The following is an 18,189-nucleotide window of genomic DNA, read 5'->3' as shown; positions in this document are numbered from 1 at the left end:
GTCACTTTCTTATCTCCCCTGCACATTCTTAAATCATGCATTCACACAACAGACAAAAAAATTGTATCCTGTGCAATTGTTGTGCTGAGTATTTTCAGAGATACAAAACTTTCAGGTGTCCATCCAATAAATCAAAATAATGATTATATGTCTAGTTATTTAATTTTTTGTTCCCTCATTAGACTAAACCCTCCAAGGACATCTGTCTCATTTATCATTATGTCTTCAACATTTGGTACACAGTAGATGCTCAGTAAATACTTGTTGAATTAACAGACAATTCAATTAGTCAATTTCTGAATATCTACTCTGTGTGTGTGTGTGTATATATATATGTATATATACATATACTGGTGGGAGGTGACTGGATCATGGGGTGGATTGTTCATGAATGGTTTAGCACCATCGGCTCAGTGCTGTCCTCATGATGGTGAGTGAGTTCTCACAAGATCTGGCTGTTTAAAAATGTAGCGTGTAGCATGCCCCCGCACACCCTCTCTCTTCCTCCTGCTCTAGCCATGTGAAGTGTTGGCTCCCACTTCGTCTTCCGCCATAATTATAAGATTCCTGAGGCCTCAGCAGAAGCCACTATCCTTCCTATACAGTCTGCAGAATCATGAACCAATTAAACCTCTTTTCTTTATAAATTACCCAGTCTCAGGCACTTCTTTATAGTAAGGCAAGAATAGGCTAATGCATATATGATACCATTAAAGATCATAGAAGATGAAAAGACCAATAAAGACATGTGCTCTCTGCCCTCAATGAGCTTGGAATACATGACCTGCCTACCATTATCCGAGAGGAAATGCAGAATCAAGTCTTGTGTCTCATTTGACAGATGAGAACACAAAATCAACATCATTAGGATCCTGTCTCCTAAGATGAAACACAATGCTGTCCAACCCCCTTTCATGTCATGGGTGACATCCTGTGCCACCAGGCTCCGTTCCACTCAATGACTGTAGGACACAAACTCTGCAGCTACTCCTTTTCAGGTTCTTTCTTAGTGAAAATTTTGGGCTTGACTGATATTTTACTAATGTTGAAAACTTATTACTGAGAAAACGTGAATGGCATATGACAGAGTCAAACTTACTTTTTCCTCTTGTAACCTTTCCTCCACTTGTTTAGAAGCTATTTCATGAGCTCTGAAGAGACTAATCGTGCTAGTTAATTCTGGATCCAAAATATTCCCATCTTCATCTCTAACCACCAGGTCCAAATCTAGAATTCTAGAACAACAAGAATTTAGAAGTTCACAGACATAGACCAAGGAAGTTGAATTTTCTAGCACAACTTCCACCACAGCAACTGGGCAGGTAAAAATATCCTAGAAAGTCGGGCTTGCCCAAAATATTAGGAATATAAAATTCTTGGAGGCTGCTTTCTTTAGCTCAAAATGTGTCACCTTGGGAGAAGTAAAAAAAAAAAAAGAAAAAAAATTCCTCAATTTTTATTTCCATTGCAATCAACAGTGGCTTTGTCTTCCAATGAGAAGTTTTACAGATCTACAAGGCCCAAGTGAAGTATGTATTACTAATTATTATGTAAAATATGAAAAGTTTTAAGGCATACTTTTTTTTTTTTTTTTTTTTTTTGAGACAGAGTCTTGTTCTTGTTGCCCAGACTGGAGTGCAGTGGTGCGATCTCGGCTAACTGCAACCTCCGTCTCCCGGGTTCCAGCGATTCTGCTGCCTCAGCCTCCCGAGTAGCTGGGATTACAGGCGTGTGCCACCACACCCAGACAATTTTTGTATTTTTAGTAGAGATGAGGTTTTGCCATGTTAGCCAGGCTGGTCTCAATTCCTGACCTCAGGTGATCCGCCCACCTCGGCCTCCCAAAGTGCTGGGATTACAGGCGTGAGCCACTGCACCCCACCTAAGGCACACTACATATGTACACACACACACATATTCAAATATATATGCAATCACGTATACATCCATCAACCCAAACACATAGCTGGCAGTTGTGACATCATCATGGAGTTGAGGAAGGAGAGAGGGAAGAAAACTTGGAGGAGAGATCTACCCACCACCTTATTTACTCCCCACTGACCCCGGTAGGGTCCCCTGCATGTCTCCCCTACTACTTCTAGTCCTTACATGAGGCCACAGGAAGATTTTCAATACAGATGTTCTATTGTATGTGAATACCAAACATATGGACGTTATCTACAATAAGGTTAAGCAACTTCCTGGCCAGATGGCTAAATGTAGTTAACAACTAAAAACACAAGCAACATCTGGCTAATAAATCTGTCCAGTCTATAACAGTACATATTTTGGGGAATACTCTGATTCCTCAAATCCAACAAAATTGTAAGATGATTTTTACCACCGTTTTTATTTAAAGAACACAGACAACTATGTAACAAAAGAGATCAAGAGTTGTGATCTGGTAGTAGGTTCTGGCTTTCTTGTTAACAAAACATGCAGGTCTAAGGGCAGAAAATTAACCATAGATGCCTCTTACCCTGCCGTTGGGATTATATTCCTATAATTAACAAGCCAATGGAAACAGGCTTTTTTAACAATATGAAAAAGGAAAGAGAGTCATTTGAAAGAATGATACATTTCAATTAGAGAACATCTTTATAGTTACAAATTAAAGAGGAAAGTTGAATTGCCCATAAATGTTCCATCTAAAAAACTACCCTGAGACTTTGAGTCTTGAGGTCACACACCTTAAAGCCAGATATGAGTCTGTCAGAGGCTCAAACATATTTAGTCTTTGGAGTTTTGCTCAGGCACTGTACCACTGGGAAGGCAAATACAGAAAACTCATTTTTCCTTTTAATATCTATTGAGCAAATTCCACTGATAGTGAAGCAGGAGGACCAACTGGGCCTGTCTACAGCATCAGGGTAAACAGACTTTAAACAAATAGAGGCTTTTTGCGCTGCAGGAAAACAGCCTCAGTGGCTGCAGTGTAAGCGGGGTGACTCAAGACCAACAGAAAGACATCTGGAGAAAATGTAAAAAGCATTTTACGGTCTCATTAGTTATTTTTGTAACATGTCTCAATAACAAGGCAAGCTCCTCCCTCCCAAATACTACTCCTTATCCTATCCCTGAACCGGCCCCTAGGAATGTGCTGGTACAGGCAGGTTCAGTGACAGTGTCGGCATGGTTTGTGCTGGTGTGGGCGGGGTCAATACTGGTATGGGCAGGGGTCAGTAATGCATGGATAGAGTCAGTACTACTGCGGGTAGGGCCAGTGTTCGTGGCGGCGTGGTCCCTTCTAGTGTAGGCATGATCAGTTCTGCTATGGGCACGTCAGTGCTGGTGCCAGGGCAGCTACAAAGAACCAGCTTAGGAGGCCCAGCCAGTAGGTCCTACAGGCCACGTAGAATTGGGTTCCCTCAGGAAACACACGAGAGGACGGCCCTGTGCCAGCCTGCTGTGCACGTCCTGCCACGTCATCACCTCACACCTGCCAGGGCAGACGGTCAGAACCATTGCACAAAGGAGGAAACCTAAGCTTGGAGAAGTTATTTATTCCAAAATCAAACATCTAGAAAAGCCCAGAGACCGGGTTCTGTGTCAGAACTCCCCAATGGCAGAGCCATGCTCCTTCCAGAATGCCACATGCAAACCATCAAACGAAGTGGCCTGTGCAGTAAACCCTTCTATGCATTATTCTCAGCAACCAGTGTTCAGCTGGTTCTGAATCAGAGTGCATTTCCATTATGAAGGTGCAACTTATCACAGCAAGGCAATGGAGAGATGAAGTCCATGGAAGCCCAATGCATCTATGAGGACAGGGTGGGAGCCCTCCCCAACCTGAAATCGTGTGTGTGTATGTGTGTGTGTGTGTGTGTGTGTGTGTGTGTCTGTGTCTGTGTGTCTGTGTTGGGGGGTCTGTGTGCCTGTGTGTGTGTATTGTGTATGTGCATTTTTCTAGAGATATGGTCCAAGACCTTCATCACATTCTCAAATAGCTCCTCAAACCCCTCCACCCAGGTTAAAAATAAATCAAAAAGGCAAGAATGCCTAAGCGATCAATGAAAAAGACGCAAAACATCTTTTCCTTATTAAATCCACCCACCTTAAAATCAAACATTCAACACTGTGATATCATTTTGCATCATTTAGGTTTTCTGAAGGAAGAAGTAGGAAAACATATGCAGAGCACTGGGCTTTGGAGAAATTATGGAGGAGACTGGAGATCCTTGGGCAAAAAAACTGTCTTATTAAGGACTGTATTTCCTATCAAAGTAGTAAACTGTATTTGGAAACACTTCCTTCCTTAACTAGATTTTTCCATGATACAATGTACTTTGCTAGCTTCCTGCAGCCAAGTTAAGCAGGTGGTCTCTGAACATAAGTTTAAACTATGATACTCCAATAGAAAATCAAATCAAAGCTCTAAAAGTCTGCTTTTTTAAGCAGGTGGTCTTGAAATGGGTTTTGCTGCAATAATAGCTAATATCTCAGGCTTTCTGGGAAAAAAAATAAAAACTTCTCCTACAGCATTTCTAATCCAAACCCTACATCTTGCTTATAACATTGCTTTAAGAAATTTTTCACACTTCAAAATATAAATTACCAGAAAATTATGTGATAATTCTGATTTTACAGAAAGGTTCTTTGATTTACCCAAACTCCTTTCTGCTGAATGGCTGGAAGCAAACCCCTTCCCTTTTGTGACTTCCACATTCCAATGTGTAAAATGAGGGGGTTGAATTAAACCAGAAGTTTCCCAAATCTGCTGTCCAGCACAACCCAACTCTATTTTTAAAACTTGAGATTTCCGGCTGGGAGCAGTGGCTCTCGCATGTAATCCTGGCACTTTGGGATGCCGAGGCGGGCGGATCACCTGAGGTAGGGAGTTTGAGATCAGCCTGATCAACATGGAGAAACCCCATCTCTACTAAAAATACAAAATTAGCCAGGCATGGTAGTGCATGCCTATAATCCCAGCTATCCGGGAGGCTGAAGCAGGAGAATCACTTGAACCCAGGAGGCAGAGATTGCAATGGGCCAAGATCATGCCATTGCACTCCAGTCTGGGCAACAAGGGCGAAACTCCATCTCAAAAAAAAAAAAAACACCTGAGATTTCCAGCCAGCATCCCAGATATCACAAATCAGAGCCTTAAGGGGTAGGTCTCGGGATTCTATAATTCAACAGCTATCCAAGTGATTCTGAAATAGAAGAGCATTTGGGAACCATGTGACCAGATACTTTATAAGGCTTCTTGCAGCTCTGCTATTCTATGAAAAACTAAATATTACCAGGTGGAAAAGGGCAGGGACTCATTCTAGTTACAGGACCCAGCAGAATTAGGATCAGAGCAGCTTGTTTGCTTTCAGCATCAAAAAACACGTGCTAACATAGAAGGTACAGCTGTAGGCAGGGGTGAGCACTAAAGGCACTCATGCAGAGCTGGGGGGATGCCTGCTGTGGATGGGAAGAGCTCTTGCTCTGGCAAGAGACACAACTGCACAAAGCAACTATTTGTTGTTTATCTGCAGTGAAATTTAACTGGACTATATTTCTGTTTGTGAAAACTGGCAAGCCTACACAGGTGACAAACTTTCCAGTGATCTAATGTCCATTCCAACTCTCAGAACCTGGGATTCCACAGGAAGAAACCTGTTGCTTGTCACTACACAAGGCCCCCAAGATCTGGACTCAAAGTCAAAAACTATGGTCAGAAAGTAAAAGTTCCTTGCTAGGGGAGTAATGATGGGGTTCCCTCCAGAACGGTGAAAACCACAGGCTCCCTGGCTTCTTGACTCTATCCCTTGAAGAATGACAAGGTTTCAAGAATGGCTCCCAGTTCAGAATCCAGTGGAAAATACCTCATCCTTTTCAAAATGAAAAACATGCCATTATTTTGATGGTAGAAATTTTGTTTTATGATAAAATGTGATCTTGGTCTCCTGAAGGCTTATAGTGATGTTATTACATTGGATAATTTAAGCGTAAAATCATCTTTCAAATAAACAAACCTGTTTCCATAATCAATTTTGGCTGTGACCTTCTTCTTCAGTTCTTTGAGTTCATCCTGAGGCAGAGTTCCAGAAAGAATTTGTGATCGCCATTCAATAAGGTCATAGATCATGTGCCGCACACTTCGAAACATCTCCCTGTTATCTTGCTATACGGGGGAAAACCCAATCAGAAAGATTTTGTTATAAAACAGCATTGTGGAGATGGTAGAGAATGGATATCTCTTCAAATATACATGAGGTGTAAGCACTAGATCATGAGATTTAGTTAATATTGAATTAAAAGGTGCTTTCAGCATAAACTAAAACATATTATACGGAATTTGGTTTCCATGAGACATTAAAAGATTAAAGGAATAAAAAGTAATGCATAATCCCCAAGAGTTAATCCAACATCCTATGTCCCACTGAAGCAAAAAGGTGATCCCAACAGGGGCTAGACCTTGAGCATCAACACCTGCTCGTGAGCTTCCTGCATCTGGATCAGAGATGGACAACTCTAAAGCTCCTCCAGAATTAGTCTGAGCCTAAAGATCTGAATCCTACAACCTACATATGGTCTTCAGAACACCCTGCACCCTGGACCCTTCTCCGCACACTGAGAACCTGAACTCCTCAGCCTTGCTCTCAGCTGAGCTATAGGGAAGAAGAAGCATTCCACCCTGGGTGGGCTGCTGCACACTGTGGTGTGTACAACCCACAAGAGACACTTCTGCAAGAGACCAAATCTCAATCTACAAGCTCTTGGTGCTTTTGTGACAAGAGGAAAATGCAAATAAGATGCAAAACTCACACTTCTTACCACTTTCTAAGAATTTTGATGGGATTGACGGCTCAAAGAAAAGCAACAGTTTGCAGCTTGCAATTACAAGCGTACAATAATCAAGGAGATTAGGGATTATCTGAAGGAAAATAACTCAGTGGTTCTTTCCATGAAAAGAAATCTAGGTGGAACCTAATGTGATAAAATTCTAAGCATTGCTAGCCTTGGTAGCTCCAGCCTATAATCCTAGCACTTTGGGAAGCAGAGGCGTGAGGACTGCTTGAGTCCAGGAGTTGGAGACCAGCCTGGGCAACATAAGGAGACCTCATCTCTTCAAAAATTAAAAAACTTAGCTGAGCATGGTGGCTCACAGGTGTAGTCCCAGCTACTCAGGAGGCTGAGGTGGGAGCATTGCTTGAGCCCGGGAGGTTAAGGCTGCAGGGAGCTGTGATCGTGCCACTGCAATCTAGCCTGAGAGACAGAGCAAGACCCTATCTCAAAAAATAAATAAATAAAAAGGTATCTAAATGTCATGTTCTCTTTAAAACATTAAATTTGTTCACTGCCACTTTTTAAAAAAACTCCCCCTCTACATATCTAAACCATGTACCTCACTCTGGTATTTAACCTTCTTTCTAGGAGTTTCTAATATCCACGCTGCCCTCTCTTGTCCACTGCTCTAAGGCTGTATCAACTATCTAAAATCCTTACTATTTTGCTAATATCTACAATGTGGAGCAAAAAATGCATTTTTTTTTTTTTAGAGGGGTCTCACCCTGTTACTCAGGCTGGAGTGCAGTGGCGCAATCTCAGCTCATTGCAACCTCCGCCTTCCAGGATCAAGCAATTCTCCTGCCTCAGCTTCCCAAGTAGCTGGGACTACAGGCACGCTCCACCATGCTCAGCTAATTTTTGTATTTTTAGTAGGGACAGGGTTTCACCATGTTGGCCAGGCTGGTCTCGAACTCCTGACCTCAGGTGATCCATCCGCCTCGGCCTCCCAAAGTGCTGGGATTACAGGCATAAGCCACTGTGCCCAGCCCATATAAAAATATTATAGCCATTTTTTGGCTTAGCTTTCTTTGCACAAATCCAACCGTGTAAGTCTATCAGAGGCAAATTTAAGTTTTGTAAAAGGAAACCAATGTGCTCATTAAGAATACCTACTCTAGGGTTATAGACTTAAGTAGGTCCACTGACTATTAGCATCAACTCCTGTTTGTTTTGTTGCCATATTTTTGTTTAAAAAATTGCTAAGTTGAAGATGAAACCCTGACTACAGAATTGCTCAGATTTACACAAAACATTCATGGCTAACTTTACGCTTTTAGGTTTTTCAGTACATTTGATGACAATTACTGCAACTGCTTATTACTGTGCATTTACAGGAAACCACTGTATAATCAGAAACAACAAGCCTGCCCAACAAGCAGCTGCAGGACTTTAGGAAGTTTTCTATGTTCTCAAGAAATGAACGTACCGACTTCCTTCCAGAGCCCTGGCTTGGTGATAATAACATTAGCATATGAGAAATCAACACTCTGAATAGAAATACAAGCTTAACAAAAGGTAATCTTCTGCAAATATGAATTTATGTGCAAAGAAATGCCCTGAGGGAATACGAAATGGAAGATGTCAGAGCTTCAACCTCTCTGCATTAATAAGAGTTCTTCTGTGATCAGGAGAACTGGACAATTGCACACGAAGCTGGAATGTAAAATATTTCCCTATCCCTGTCACAAACACAGGTAAATCTAGAAGACTCTGTTGTTTTTCTTAAATGATAAGAGGTATTACCTACTGTCAGACAACGACAAAAAAAAAAAAAAAAAAAAAAAAAAATAGTAATTGCCCTCTACTGGATCCTTAAATAAGCACCTATTACTGTTTAAAAGGTGACATCAACACACACTGCCCGATCCCGCGTTCCAGGGGCCTGAAACAACCACATTTCTCCTTCCAATGCAAGGAAAGACACATCCTACAGTCCCTTCTGCTACAGCTCACTGTAATACACCCAAATACATGGCAGGTCGAAGGGCACACAGCTCCCAACAGGGGCTAAACTCTCAGCCATTCCTTTGCCGTTTCTGAGTAAAACTCTGTCTCGGAAGCTCTGCTTTTAAGGTTCGCTGAGAAAGAAAAACATCCCATTGGCATATCAGGGTCAAAAAAGCCCACTCTCTATTTCTAAGCTTTGAATGAATATCTCATTTTCTCACCACGTAGAGCTGCCTCCAGATGGTGGACCACTCTCGGAGTGTCGTGGTGACTTCCTGGATGAGGGGGAGGTCACCAGGGATGACTGTTTCATGTTGCCTGGGAGGAAAGAAGGAAAGAGCAGCTGAGTCCACGGTTTCACTGCCTGCTGTGAGTAGTACCTGATAAATTTCACATCTAGGCCACAGCGTTCAGTATTAAGCAAATGGGAAGACAATCTACAAATAAGACTGCATGCTCACATATAAATACATACGTCTCTATGAATGACAAGTTATATTTGTACAGAGCTTGGGAAGGTTCATACATTACCCTGCGCTTAAGCCATCCACCTCATACGTCAAGGTAAGATGAAAGAGGCAAATAATATTCCATTAAAAGTCTACAGAACATCAAGGTCTGGCAAAAGGAAAGTATATTCATAATATGTGTACCCATCTATCTTAAAGATGCCATAAATCACAGCCGGTCCATGTGGTATTAAAATACAGGTTTGGGTTAAGATGACTTTTATATTTTCCATCATGCATAAAACTCGTTACATGATAGTACAGGAAGCAGTTATCCTTGGCGAAATATGAGAGAGGTTACAGCTTCCAAATGTCCGTGGTTACTCTATCTGATGCCAACTCTGATTAAATTCTGTATCCTCTTTCTTATCGTTTTTCCTCCACCCCAAAAGGTTAACCTTTGACTTACTCTTTGTTTTTGAGATGGTGTCTCGCTCTGTCACACAGGCTGGAGTGCAGTGGCACAATCTCACCTCATTGCAATCTCTGCCTCCCAGGTTCAAGCGATTCTCCTGCCTCAGCCTCCCAAGTAGCTAGGATTACAGGTGCCCACCACCACGCCCGGCTAATTTTTGTATTTTTAGTAGAGATGAGGTTTCACCATATTGGCCAGGCTGGTCTTGAACGCCTGACTTCAGGTGATACTCCCACCTCAGCCTCCCAAAGGGCTGGGATTACAGGCATGAGCCACCATGCCCAACCCCTTGACTTATTCTTAACTCATTACCTATTTATGCACTGGTTTTCATCAAATCAACCATTGCTTCCTGGGCATGTGCTCTGGGTCAGGCACTACACTAAGTAAGACTCAGACTACTGAGGGTTGGGGGAAGAGAGTGAATTTGTGGCTGGTGTAGTTAGGCTAGCTGGCCTCACAGGTTGTCTGTGTGTCCTGAACAGGCAAGAATGTGGCCAGCATGGAATGCCGAGGGATGCTACAATAGGTCCCACCTACATCCCTTGATGTGCACAGAGCCCAGACCTATGGAAGGAACTCTGACTTTGGCTCACGATTGGGGATCAGGCCTGCGATGACTTACTGACAGTGGAGGGGAGGATCCCAAAGCAAGAGACAATGGGGACCCTGAAAGAATGGTGGTCTCGTGGATAGTTCCAGAACCAGACATCAGAGGGAAGGAAGGATGCAGGCAAGACCATCCCCTAGAAAACTGCTATGAAGAATGACCCTTTGGGCTGGGCGTGGTGGCTCACGCCTATAATCCCAGCACTTTGGGAGGCCAAGGTGGGTGGATCAGGAGTTCGAGACCAGCCTGGCCAACATGGTAAAACCCCGACTCTACTAAAAATAATAAATAAATACAAAAAATTAGCCGGGCGTGGTGGTGTGGGCCTGTAATCCCAGCTACTCGGGAGGCTGAGGCAGGAGAATCACTTGAACCTGGGAGGCGAAAGTTGCAGTGAGCCAAGATTGTACCATTGTACTCCAGCCTAGGCAACAAAGTGAGACACCATCTCGAAAAAAAAAAAAAAAAACCACCACCATCACCACCACCACCGCCACCAACAACAAAATGACCCTTTCATGGGCCACTATCAGTGCCTATTGAAGAACATGACTATTAAAACAGCCCTGCCAAGGATGTCCCCAAGTTTCCCAGTAAGGATGTTGATGGAAATGCGGTTCATTACATGCTAAGGTGTCATCCCTACAAAGTCTGCAGGGAGAAATTTCCTTCCACTCACAGTGTGAGGATCTGCAACAACAACTGGGATGTTTTCATCTTACGGATCCTGGGTTGAGTCCACTGGGTGCTCCTCACACTGGCTATGAGAAGCTTGGAGCTCAATGACCTCCCTTCCATCATGTGAATAGGGCCTCAGTGCATGCACCATGTCCTGCTGTTGGTTCTGGTTCCGCCTTAGGTTCCTCCCTTCTGGTAGGCCCAGTGGATCCCTGGGATTAACATGCCAGCTGGCATTAACGCATTTGATCTGGCTTTATTGTCTTACCTTTGTTACCACCTTGTTACCTGCCAGGGTTCAAGCATACGTAACCCCAACAATGCCTGCCTCATAGGGCTGCTGGTAAGACTGAGGGAAAGAGCATCAAGGCAGAGCATTTTTAAGAATGAATGGGGCTCCGCGCAGTGGCTCACGCCTGTAATCACAACACTTTGGGAGGCTAAAGTGGGTAGAACACCTGAGGTCAGGAGTTCGAGGCCAGCCTGGCCAACATGGTGAAACCCTGTCTCTACTAAAAATACAAAAATTAGCCAGGCATGGTGGCGTGCACCTGTAATCCCAGCTACTCGGGAGGCTGAGACAGGAGAATCGCTTGAACGCAGGAGGCGGAGGTTGTAGTGAGCGGAGATCATGCTACTGCACTCCAACCTGGGCAACAGAGCAAGACTTAGTCTCAAAAAAAAAAAAGAATGAATGGGACATAGCGGAGTGAGGAGATGATGGGTCAAAGGGACACCGAGTTTCTGTTAGGAGGAATAAGTTCAACAGGCCTACTATCCTACACCAAGGTGACTACAGTCAATAGCAATGTACTGTATACTCGAAATTGCTGAGAGTAGATTTTAAATGTTCTCACTACAAATAAATGATAAGTATGTAAGGTAATGCACACATAGGTAGTTTGATTTAGCCATCCCACAATGTATACATACTTCAAAATATCATGTTGTACACCATAAATACATACAATTTTTTTTAGTTGTTAAATCTAAAAATAATTTTTCGGCCGGGTGCGGTGGCTCACATCTGTAATCCCAGCACTTTGGGAGGCCAAGGCAGACAGATCACTTAAGGTCAGGAGTTCAAGACCAGCCTGGCCACCATGGTGAAACCCCATCTCTACTGAAAAAAAAAAAAACCCAAAAATTAGCTGGGCATGGTGGTGAATGCCTGTAGTCCCAGCCACTGGGGAGGCTAAGGCAGGAGAATCACTTGAACCTGGAGGCAGAGGTTGCAGTGAGCCAAGATCTTGCCACTGCACTTCAACCTCGGTGACAGAGCAAGACTCCCTCTCAAAAAATAAAAATACACAATACAAAATAAAAATAATAATAATTTGTTTTGAAAAGAGAATGAATGGGACATAGCAGATGCTCACCCAACAGTGGGGATGATTCTCTTTAGTTACTTGGCTGCCTAACTGAATGAGGGGTGAAGACAAGTCAGGGCTGGTGGTCCCGATGTGAGCATCACCCATAGAGACAGATCAGCTGAAGAGGGGAACGCAACAGAGGCCATGTCAATCAGGGAGGGGCAACAAAGAAACAGGAGAAGGCTAGGACAGCACCCTCAGAGTAGCGGACACGGGACAGAGGAGATGGTGACATGCCTGAGCAGTAGGTCAGCATAACAAGAAGAGGATGAGAGCATCAGCGTTAAGATGGGCTTTCAGTGAAGCAGGGACCAATGTGTCCAAGGCTGCAGTGGAGCTCCAGAGGCGGAGGATGAGAAGAAACTGTGAGGTCTGGACATAAGGAGGCATTGCTAACCATGTCAGTACTGGGAAAAGCATGGGGGACAAAATGGGAATTGCTTTGGTTATGGGGGAATAGGTACAGAATCAGTGGTAACAGGCATAGAGTAATCATTTGGGATGTCTGAGAATGAATGAAGTCAGCATCCAGAGAGAAGAGAGACGAAGCAAAACAGATCCTTCACGAGAGTCAATGCAAGCAAGATACTGTGAGAGAGACCACATGAGAGAGAGCCTTGCGAGAGAAAGACAGAGCCCGCGAGAGAAAGACAGAGCCCGCGAGAGAAAGACAGAGCCCGCGAGAGAAAGACAGAGCCCGCGAGAGAAAGACAGAGCCCGCGAGAGAAAGACAGAGCCCGCGAGAGAAAGACAGAGCCCGCGAGAGAAAGACAGAGCCCGCGAGAGAAAGACAGAGCCCGCGAGAGAAAGAGCCCGCGAGGGAGACAGAGCCCGCGAGGGAGAGACAGATGATGCAAGAGAGAGCTCATGCAAGAAAGAGAGGCTTACGAGGCAGCCTGCAGGACAGAGGCCATATGAGAACGATCATGCAAGAGACCAGCAAGAGACAGATCCTGAAAGAGACAGACTCTGCAAGAGAGACAGGACAATAAACTTGGAGAGCAAGAAGGCAGGCAGAGGTGGGATGAAAGCGTGGCCCACATTGGCACTAGAAAGGGCAAAGGACCAGGAGAAGAAGGGAAGCTGGAAGTCTACAACAACCTGCAGGAAAAGAAGAGGGATGAGATCACCTGTCAAGCCTGAAGGCCAGGGTTCTTCAGGGAAGGAGCTGTTGGGCAGCTAGGCTTGAGTGGCCGTGGCAAGGGAGACAGATAGAGCCAGGAAAAGAGTGTGGAACAATCACAGGGAACCCAAAGCAACAGCAGGGAAATTGTTTCTAAACTGTTCATTTCACCATAGCTCTAGGCATTTGCCCACAGTGGGGCACCTTGGACCAGAAGGCCCAGGAACACGAACCAAATGTGTCTCTGTCTGCCTGTCTGGTTAGGTGTGACTCTACTGAGACTCAGAATAACCTGTTGTTCACTTTATTGTCATGCTTCATAATTACATTTTACATATATTCTTTTGTATACATCAAAGTGCTTTTTAACTAATCATATACAGTCTGCCCTGTATAAGGATTCTAACGCACATATAAAGTATACTAAATGCACACTTGATCCAGTTACTTCCACAGAGTAAAAGTCTCAACTTTCTTTTTCTTCCCTTTAAAACTCTGCATACAAAACACTTTATCTGTCTAAAAAGTACCATACTGCAGGCCATCATCATTCATGCCTCTAAATTATTTTCTTCATTTTAATTATGCATCATGGAACTATGGAACCCGAACAGTTCTTTTCGTATGTTAAAAGTACAGTGCTTGGAAAGGCAATTTTGTAATCAGCCAAAGAGATGTCATTATGCAGTAATCATATGATTAGTAATTTTATAATTTACATATTTAACTGAGTGTGAAGATGTAGCAGAGACAAAAAAAGAAACCATTTTAATGTTCCTTCTTCCAAGTTCACACCTGGCTATTCATTTGCCATTCCTGCCTAATGGGTTCCTGTTCTAGAAATGTCCTTTTAATGATCTTATACATCAGTTTTATGACCTCTAGGAAACATACATCACAATTAGACAAAATGTAAACTCATGCATGTCCCAATTCAACAACTGTTGCTTCACCCTAAACTCCATTTATATCACAGCCTGCAGTGTCTTCCCAAAAAAAAAAGGGGGACTCAGAGCTGGGGGGCTTTGGAGTCTCTGCCAAATGAAGTCAGTAGCTCACAGAGGAAGCACAGAGCACCAGGGCGAATGCTTTCCAATAGTGACCCCAGGTTCAAGGACAGTGACTGCCAAGTATGGTGCTGACTTCAGACTCTAAAAAGGATCAAAGCCATGTTAAACACAACTCTGAATCACAAGTCCCCTTTCTCTCCCCAAAACTCCTGTCCCCCTGGAGTCAATCACATCCATTGTCTTGACCCTCTCATATTACACCATCATACAAAAGAGGAGCAAGGCCAAATACAGTAATTGCAATTCTTCATTTAAACATCAAGACCAGACTCACCCTTTTCCTTCAACTATCGCTTCTTTAAGATGAATATATGAAGCAGGAAATATACCCTTTGGGAGAAAAAAAAAACAGTAGCTTTTATTATCAATAGGATTGCTGAATGTAAATCAAACAATAGTTCCCAAAAAGGTGGGGTGAGGGGTGGCTAGATCGCTCTTAATTTTTTAAGTCTTAACATATCAAAGAAAACACAAAGAAGTGGAAAAGACGGCAACTCATTCCGCTTGAATTGCAGAGTCTGCCGACATCTTAGAAGCAAACAGACAACACACTTGCAAAGGAAAAAGTCCACAAAGATACAGGCAATTTGCAGGCTGCTCCATAGATCACACCTTTTTGGCCTCAACGCAGGCAGAAAAAAGGCCAACTGATGTCTCAAAAGCAATTTTTGATGATGGCCTCCTCTTTCAAAATGATGAAAGTTGGTTTACACCAACTTTGCACTGACCATGTACCCAGACCCACGGGGACTTTCTCAGAGACCTCCCCAACAGGGGGGCCCTCTGGTAAAATACAGGAAGACAGGCCGAATTTCGCCCAATCTGCACAACACCTGGGGGTACACCCTAGCTTCCGCTGATAAGCTGGCCTGCCTCCCTCAAGTGCAATGCACATGTGAGCCCAAGAGAATGAAGCCTGGGGAGAGTTTCTCAACAGGACATTCAGCCTCAGGCACATTCTGTGAAGTGCCAGAAAGAGCTTTGTCAAGAGTTTGGGTCCTAGGCCAGGCGCGATGTAATCCCAACACTTTGAGAGGCTCAGGTGTGTGGATCACTTGAGGTCAGGAGTTCAAGACCAGCCTGGCCAACATGGTGAAACCCCATCTCTACTAAAAATACAAAAATTAGCCGGGTGTGGTGGCGGGCACCTGTAATCCCAGCTACTCAGGAGGCTGAGGCAGGAGAATCGCTTGAACTTGGGAAGTGGAGGTTGCAGTGAGCTAAGATCCTGCCACTGCACTCCAGCCTGGGTGACAGAGCAAGACTCTGCCTCAGGAAAAAAAAAAAAAAACCTAGGGTCCTGCTTTCTGAGCAAGCAAAATAACTCCCTTACTGGAATAAAGCAGAGGTAAGCAAAGGAAGGTAAGAAAAGGGGCAACGGGGCTGGAGTCTTGGGCAGTGCAACACAACCCAGCTACCGCTTCCTGCATGAGATTTAGTGCATGCAGCAGAAATGCATAAAGTGGCACCCCTGTGGCTTCAAGGCACCTGTTGTGGGAATGGAAGCTTCTGCCTGGGTTTCCCCGGCATCCAGCCCTGAATGATGCAGAAAACAAGCTACCAATCAAGTTTGAGAAGGGCAGGGGGCGGGCAGGGGGCAGGCAGGGGGCTGAACTGGTCTAGCAGGCACCAATGATTCATGTTGCTTCTGCCAACAAGGAAAGTGGCCAAATTCCGTATAAAGAAGAATTATCACAGAGAGGGAAGGCGTCAGGCAGAGAGTCAGAGGCTGAGCAACAAACAAGGCTGGGCCAGGCTCAGAGGTGCACACCTGCAACCAGCACTTCGGGAAGCCGAGGTGAGAGGATCACTTCAGCCTAGGAGCCTAGGAGCTCACCAACAGCCAGAGCAAGATGGTGAGACCCTGTCTCTGCCAAAATTTTTTTTACAAATTAGTTAGGCATGGTGGTGTGCACCTGTAGTCCCAGCTACTTGGGAGGCTGAGGGAGGAGAATACCTTGAGCCCAGGAAGTCGAGGTGGCAGTGATCTATGATCACGCCACTGCACTCCAGTCTCAGCCACAAAGTGAGACCCTGCCTCCAAAAAAATAAAACATTAACTTAAAAAAAAACAAAAGTCTGAAGGGACCCCAACGCTGGGTTGCTGTGTTCAGGTCCTGGTTATCCGAGACACCTCCAAATCCCAGGTACACCCTCCTGGGTGTCTTTCCATGATAGCAATAGGTGTCCACCCAGATGGGGGAGAAAAACAAAAAACCAATCCCAGTCCTGTCCATGTCCACAGGCGGAAACGACCCTCAATCTCAGCAAACTCACTGGAGAATCATGAAGCCACAGGAAGGATCACGACTGCGTGAGGCTGGACACACCTGCAGGTTTGAAATGCGCAACTTCCGCTGGGCTTGCTCAGCACCACCCCTGATCAACTGCACACTTATAACTACAGGAAAGTTGTTCACAGACATGTGGTGCCAGGATTCCTAGGGCCCACATCCCTTTTCTGCTACTGCCTAGGAGGCCCCTTACAAATTTACAATCTCTGTAAAGCTTGGATTTATTCATCTACCAGTGGAGATCTTAGATGGAAAAATAGGTACTCCCTACCCAGCTCTACTGTGTTGATGAGTTATGAATGAGTTATGATGTCTAGGCACCCAGGTGTAGTGCAGAAGTACTATGGTTTGGGGAGGCATTGTGGGAATGAGAGATCTCAAATTGGGGAAGGTGATAACAAATACCAAATAAGATTCAAAGAAAAAGGAACAGCTTGCCTGGGGCACATCCAGCCCAGGATGTGGCAGCTGTGTCCTATGTAGGAATGCGACAGGGGAGGGGCATATTAGTCCATGATCTTAATCTCTTATTACTAAAGGTTTCAATTGCAGCTTTCCCACATTCAGAGTTTCATCTGCAGGCACACACTATTTTTTTTAGGGATAGATCTCACTCATTATGACCAGCAGAGGCTGGTTTCAAACTCCTGAGCTCAAGCAATCCTCCCACTTCAGTCTCTCAAGTAGCTGGGCCTACAGGTGATACCTTTGGACCTGGCTGGAATTCACTCTTGATTGGGGAAGGGAAAATCAATGTGAAAATAGAACTTTCCCTGGAGAAATCTATTCTACCATCCGCTAGGTTGAAATCTATCTTGTGCAAACTTCAAGGCTATAGGTCACTGGATGTGTAGAGACCTATAGCCCAGTCTGAGGTTGGCACGGTCGAGGTAAGAGGTCCTGGTCTCAATTTGCAGATCTGGCTCACTGATTTCCTAACACTGTCTCTCACATTAGACATGACTGTGCCAGAGGATGGCTGCCATAGGGACCACCCTGGACCCTTCCCAAGTGCTGGTGTTGCAAGAGGATGACCCACTCTGACCTGCTCAGCAAAGCCTGGGTTAGAGGCTCTGGGGAAGGCAGAGTGGGAGGACCCTGGCACTGGGGCTGCTAGACTTTGGAAGACTTATTACAGGCTCAGGACCACAATCCAGAGTCCAGCCCAATAAGGAGACAATGAGAGGCAAATTTAGGACACAAAAGTAAAATGAACCATCCGTCAAACATAATTAGATATTAAAACATCTCAGTTAACGTGGACGGCCCAACCACAGCTTAGAATAGAGGTTACTTCAAAATCTTAACATCGTAGAATGAAACAGAAGAGCCATAATTAGGTTCTATGAAGCTAAGAATGTTAAAGCCACAACAGAATTGTGTACGGGAG

General features: G+C 44.4%; 1 protein-coding gene across 2 annotated transcripts in view; it reads right to left on the bottom strand.

Moving 5' to 3' along the window:
- Window positions 1-18,189, bottom strand: part of DOCK1 (dedicator of cytokinesis 1) — a 550,965-nt gene that overhangs the window by 459,945 nt on the left and 72,831 nt on the right. For both annotated transcript variants that reach the window (XM_054503625.2, XM_054503626.2), the window contains exons 4-7: window positions 14,780-14,835; window positions 8,949-9,045; window positions 5,964-6,112; window positions 1,100-1,235 (exon numbers count right to left, since the gene is read on the bottom strand). In XM_054503625.2, the coding sequence (XP_054359600.1) occupies window positions 1,100-1,235; window positions 5,964-6,112; window positions 8,949-9,045; window positions 14,780-14,835 (438 nt within the window). The remainder of the gene's footprint in view (window positions 1-1,099; window positions 1,236-5,963; window positions 6,113-8,948; window positions 9,046-14,779; window positions 14,836-18,189) is intronic.

This window comes from Pongo pygmaeus, chromosome 8, assembly GCF_028885625.2.
Source record: "Pongo pygmaeus isolate AG05252 chromosome 8, NHGRI_mPonPyg2-v2.0_pri, whole genome shotgun sequence".
NCBI lineage: Eukaryota > Metazoa > Chordata > Mammalia > Primates > Hominidae > Pongo > Pongo pygmaeus.
The sequence above is the reverse complement of the archived record's forward strand: the minus strand, read 5'-3'. Positions and strand labels throughout refer to the sequence as shown.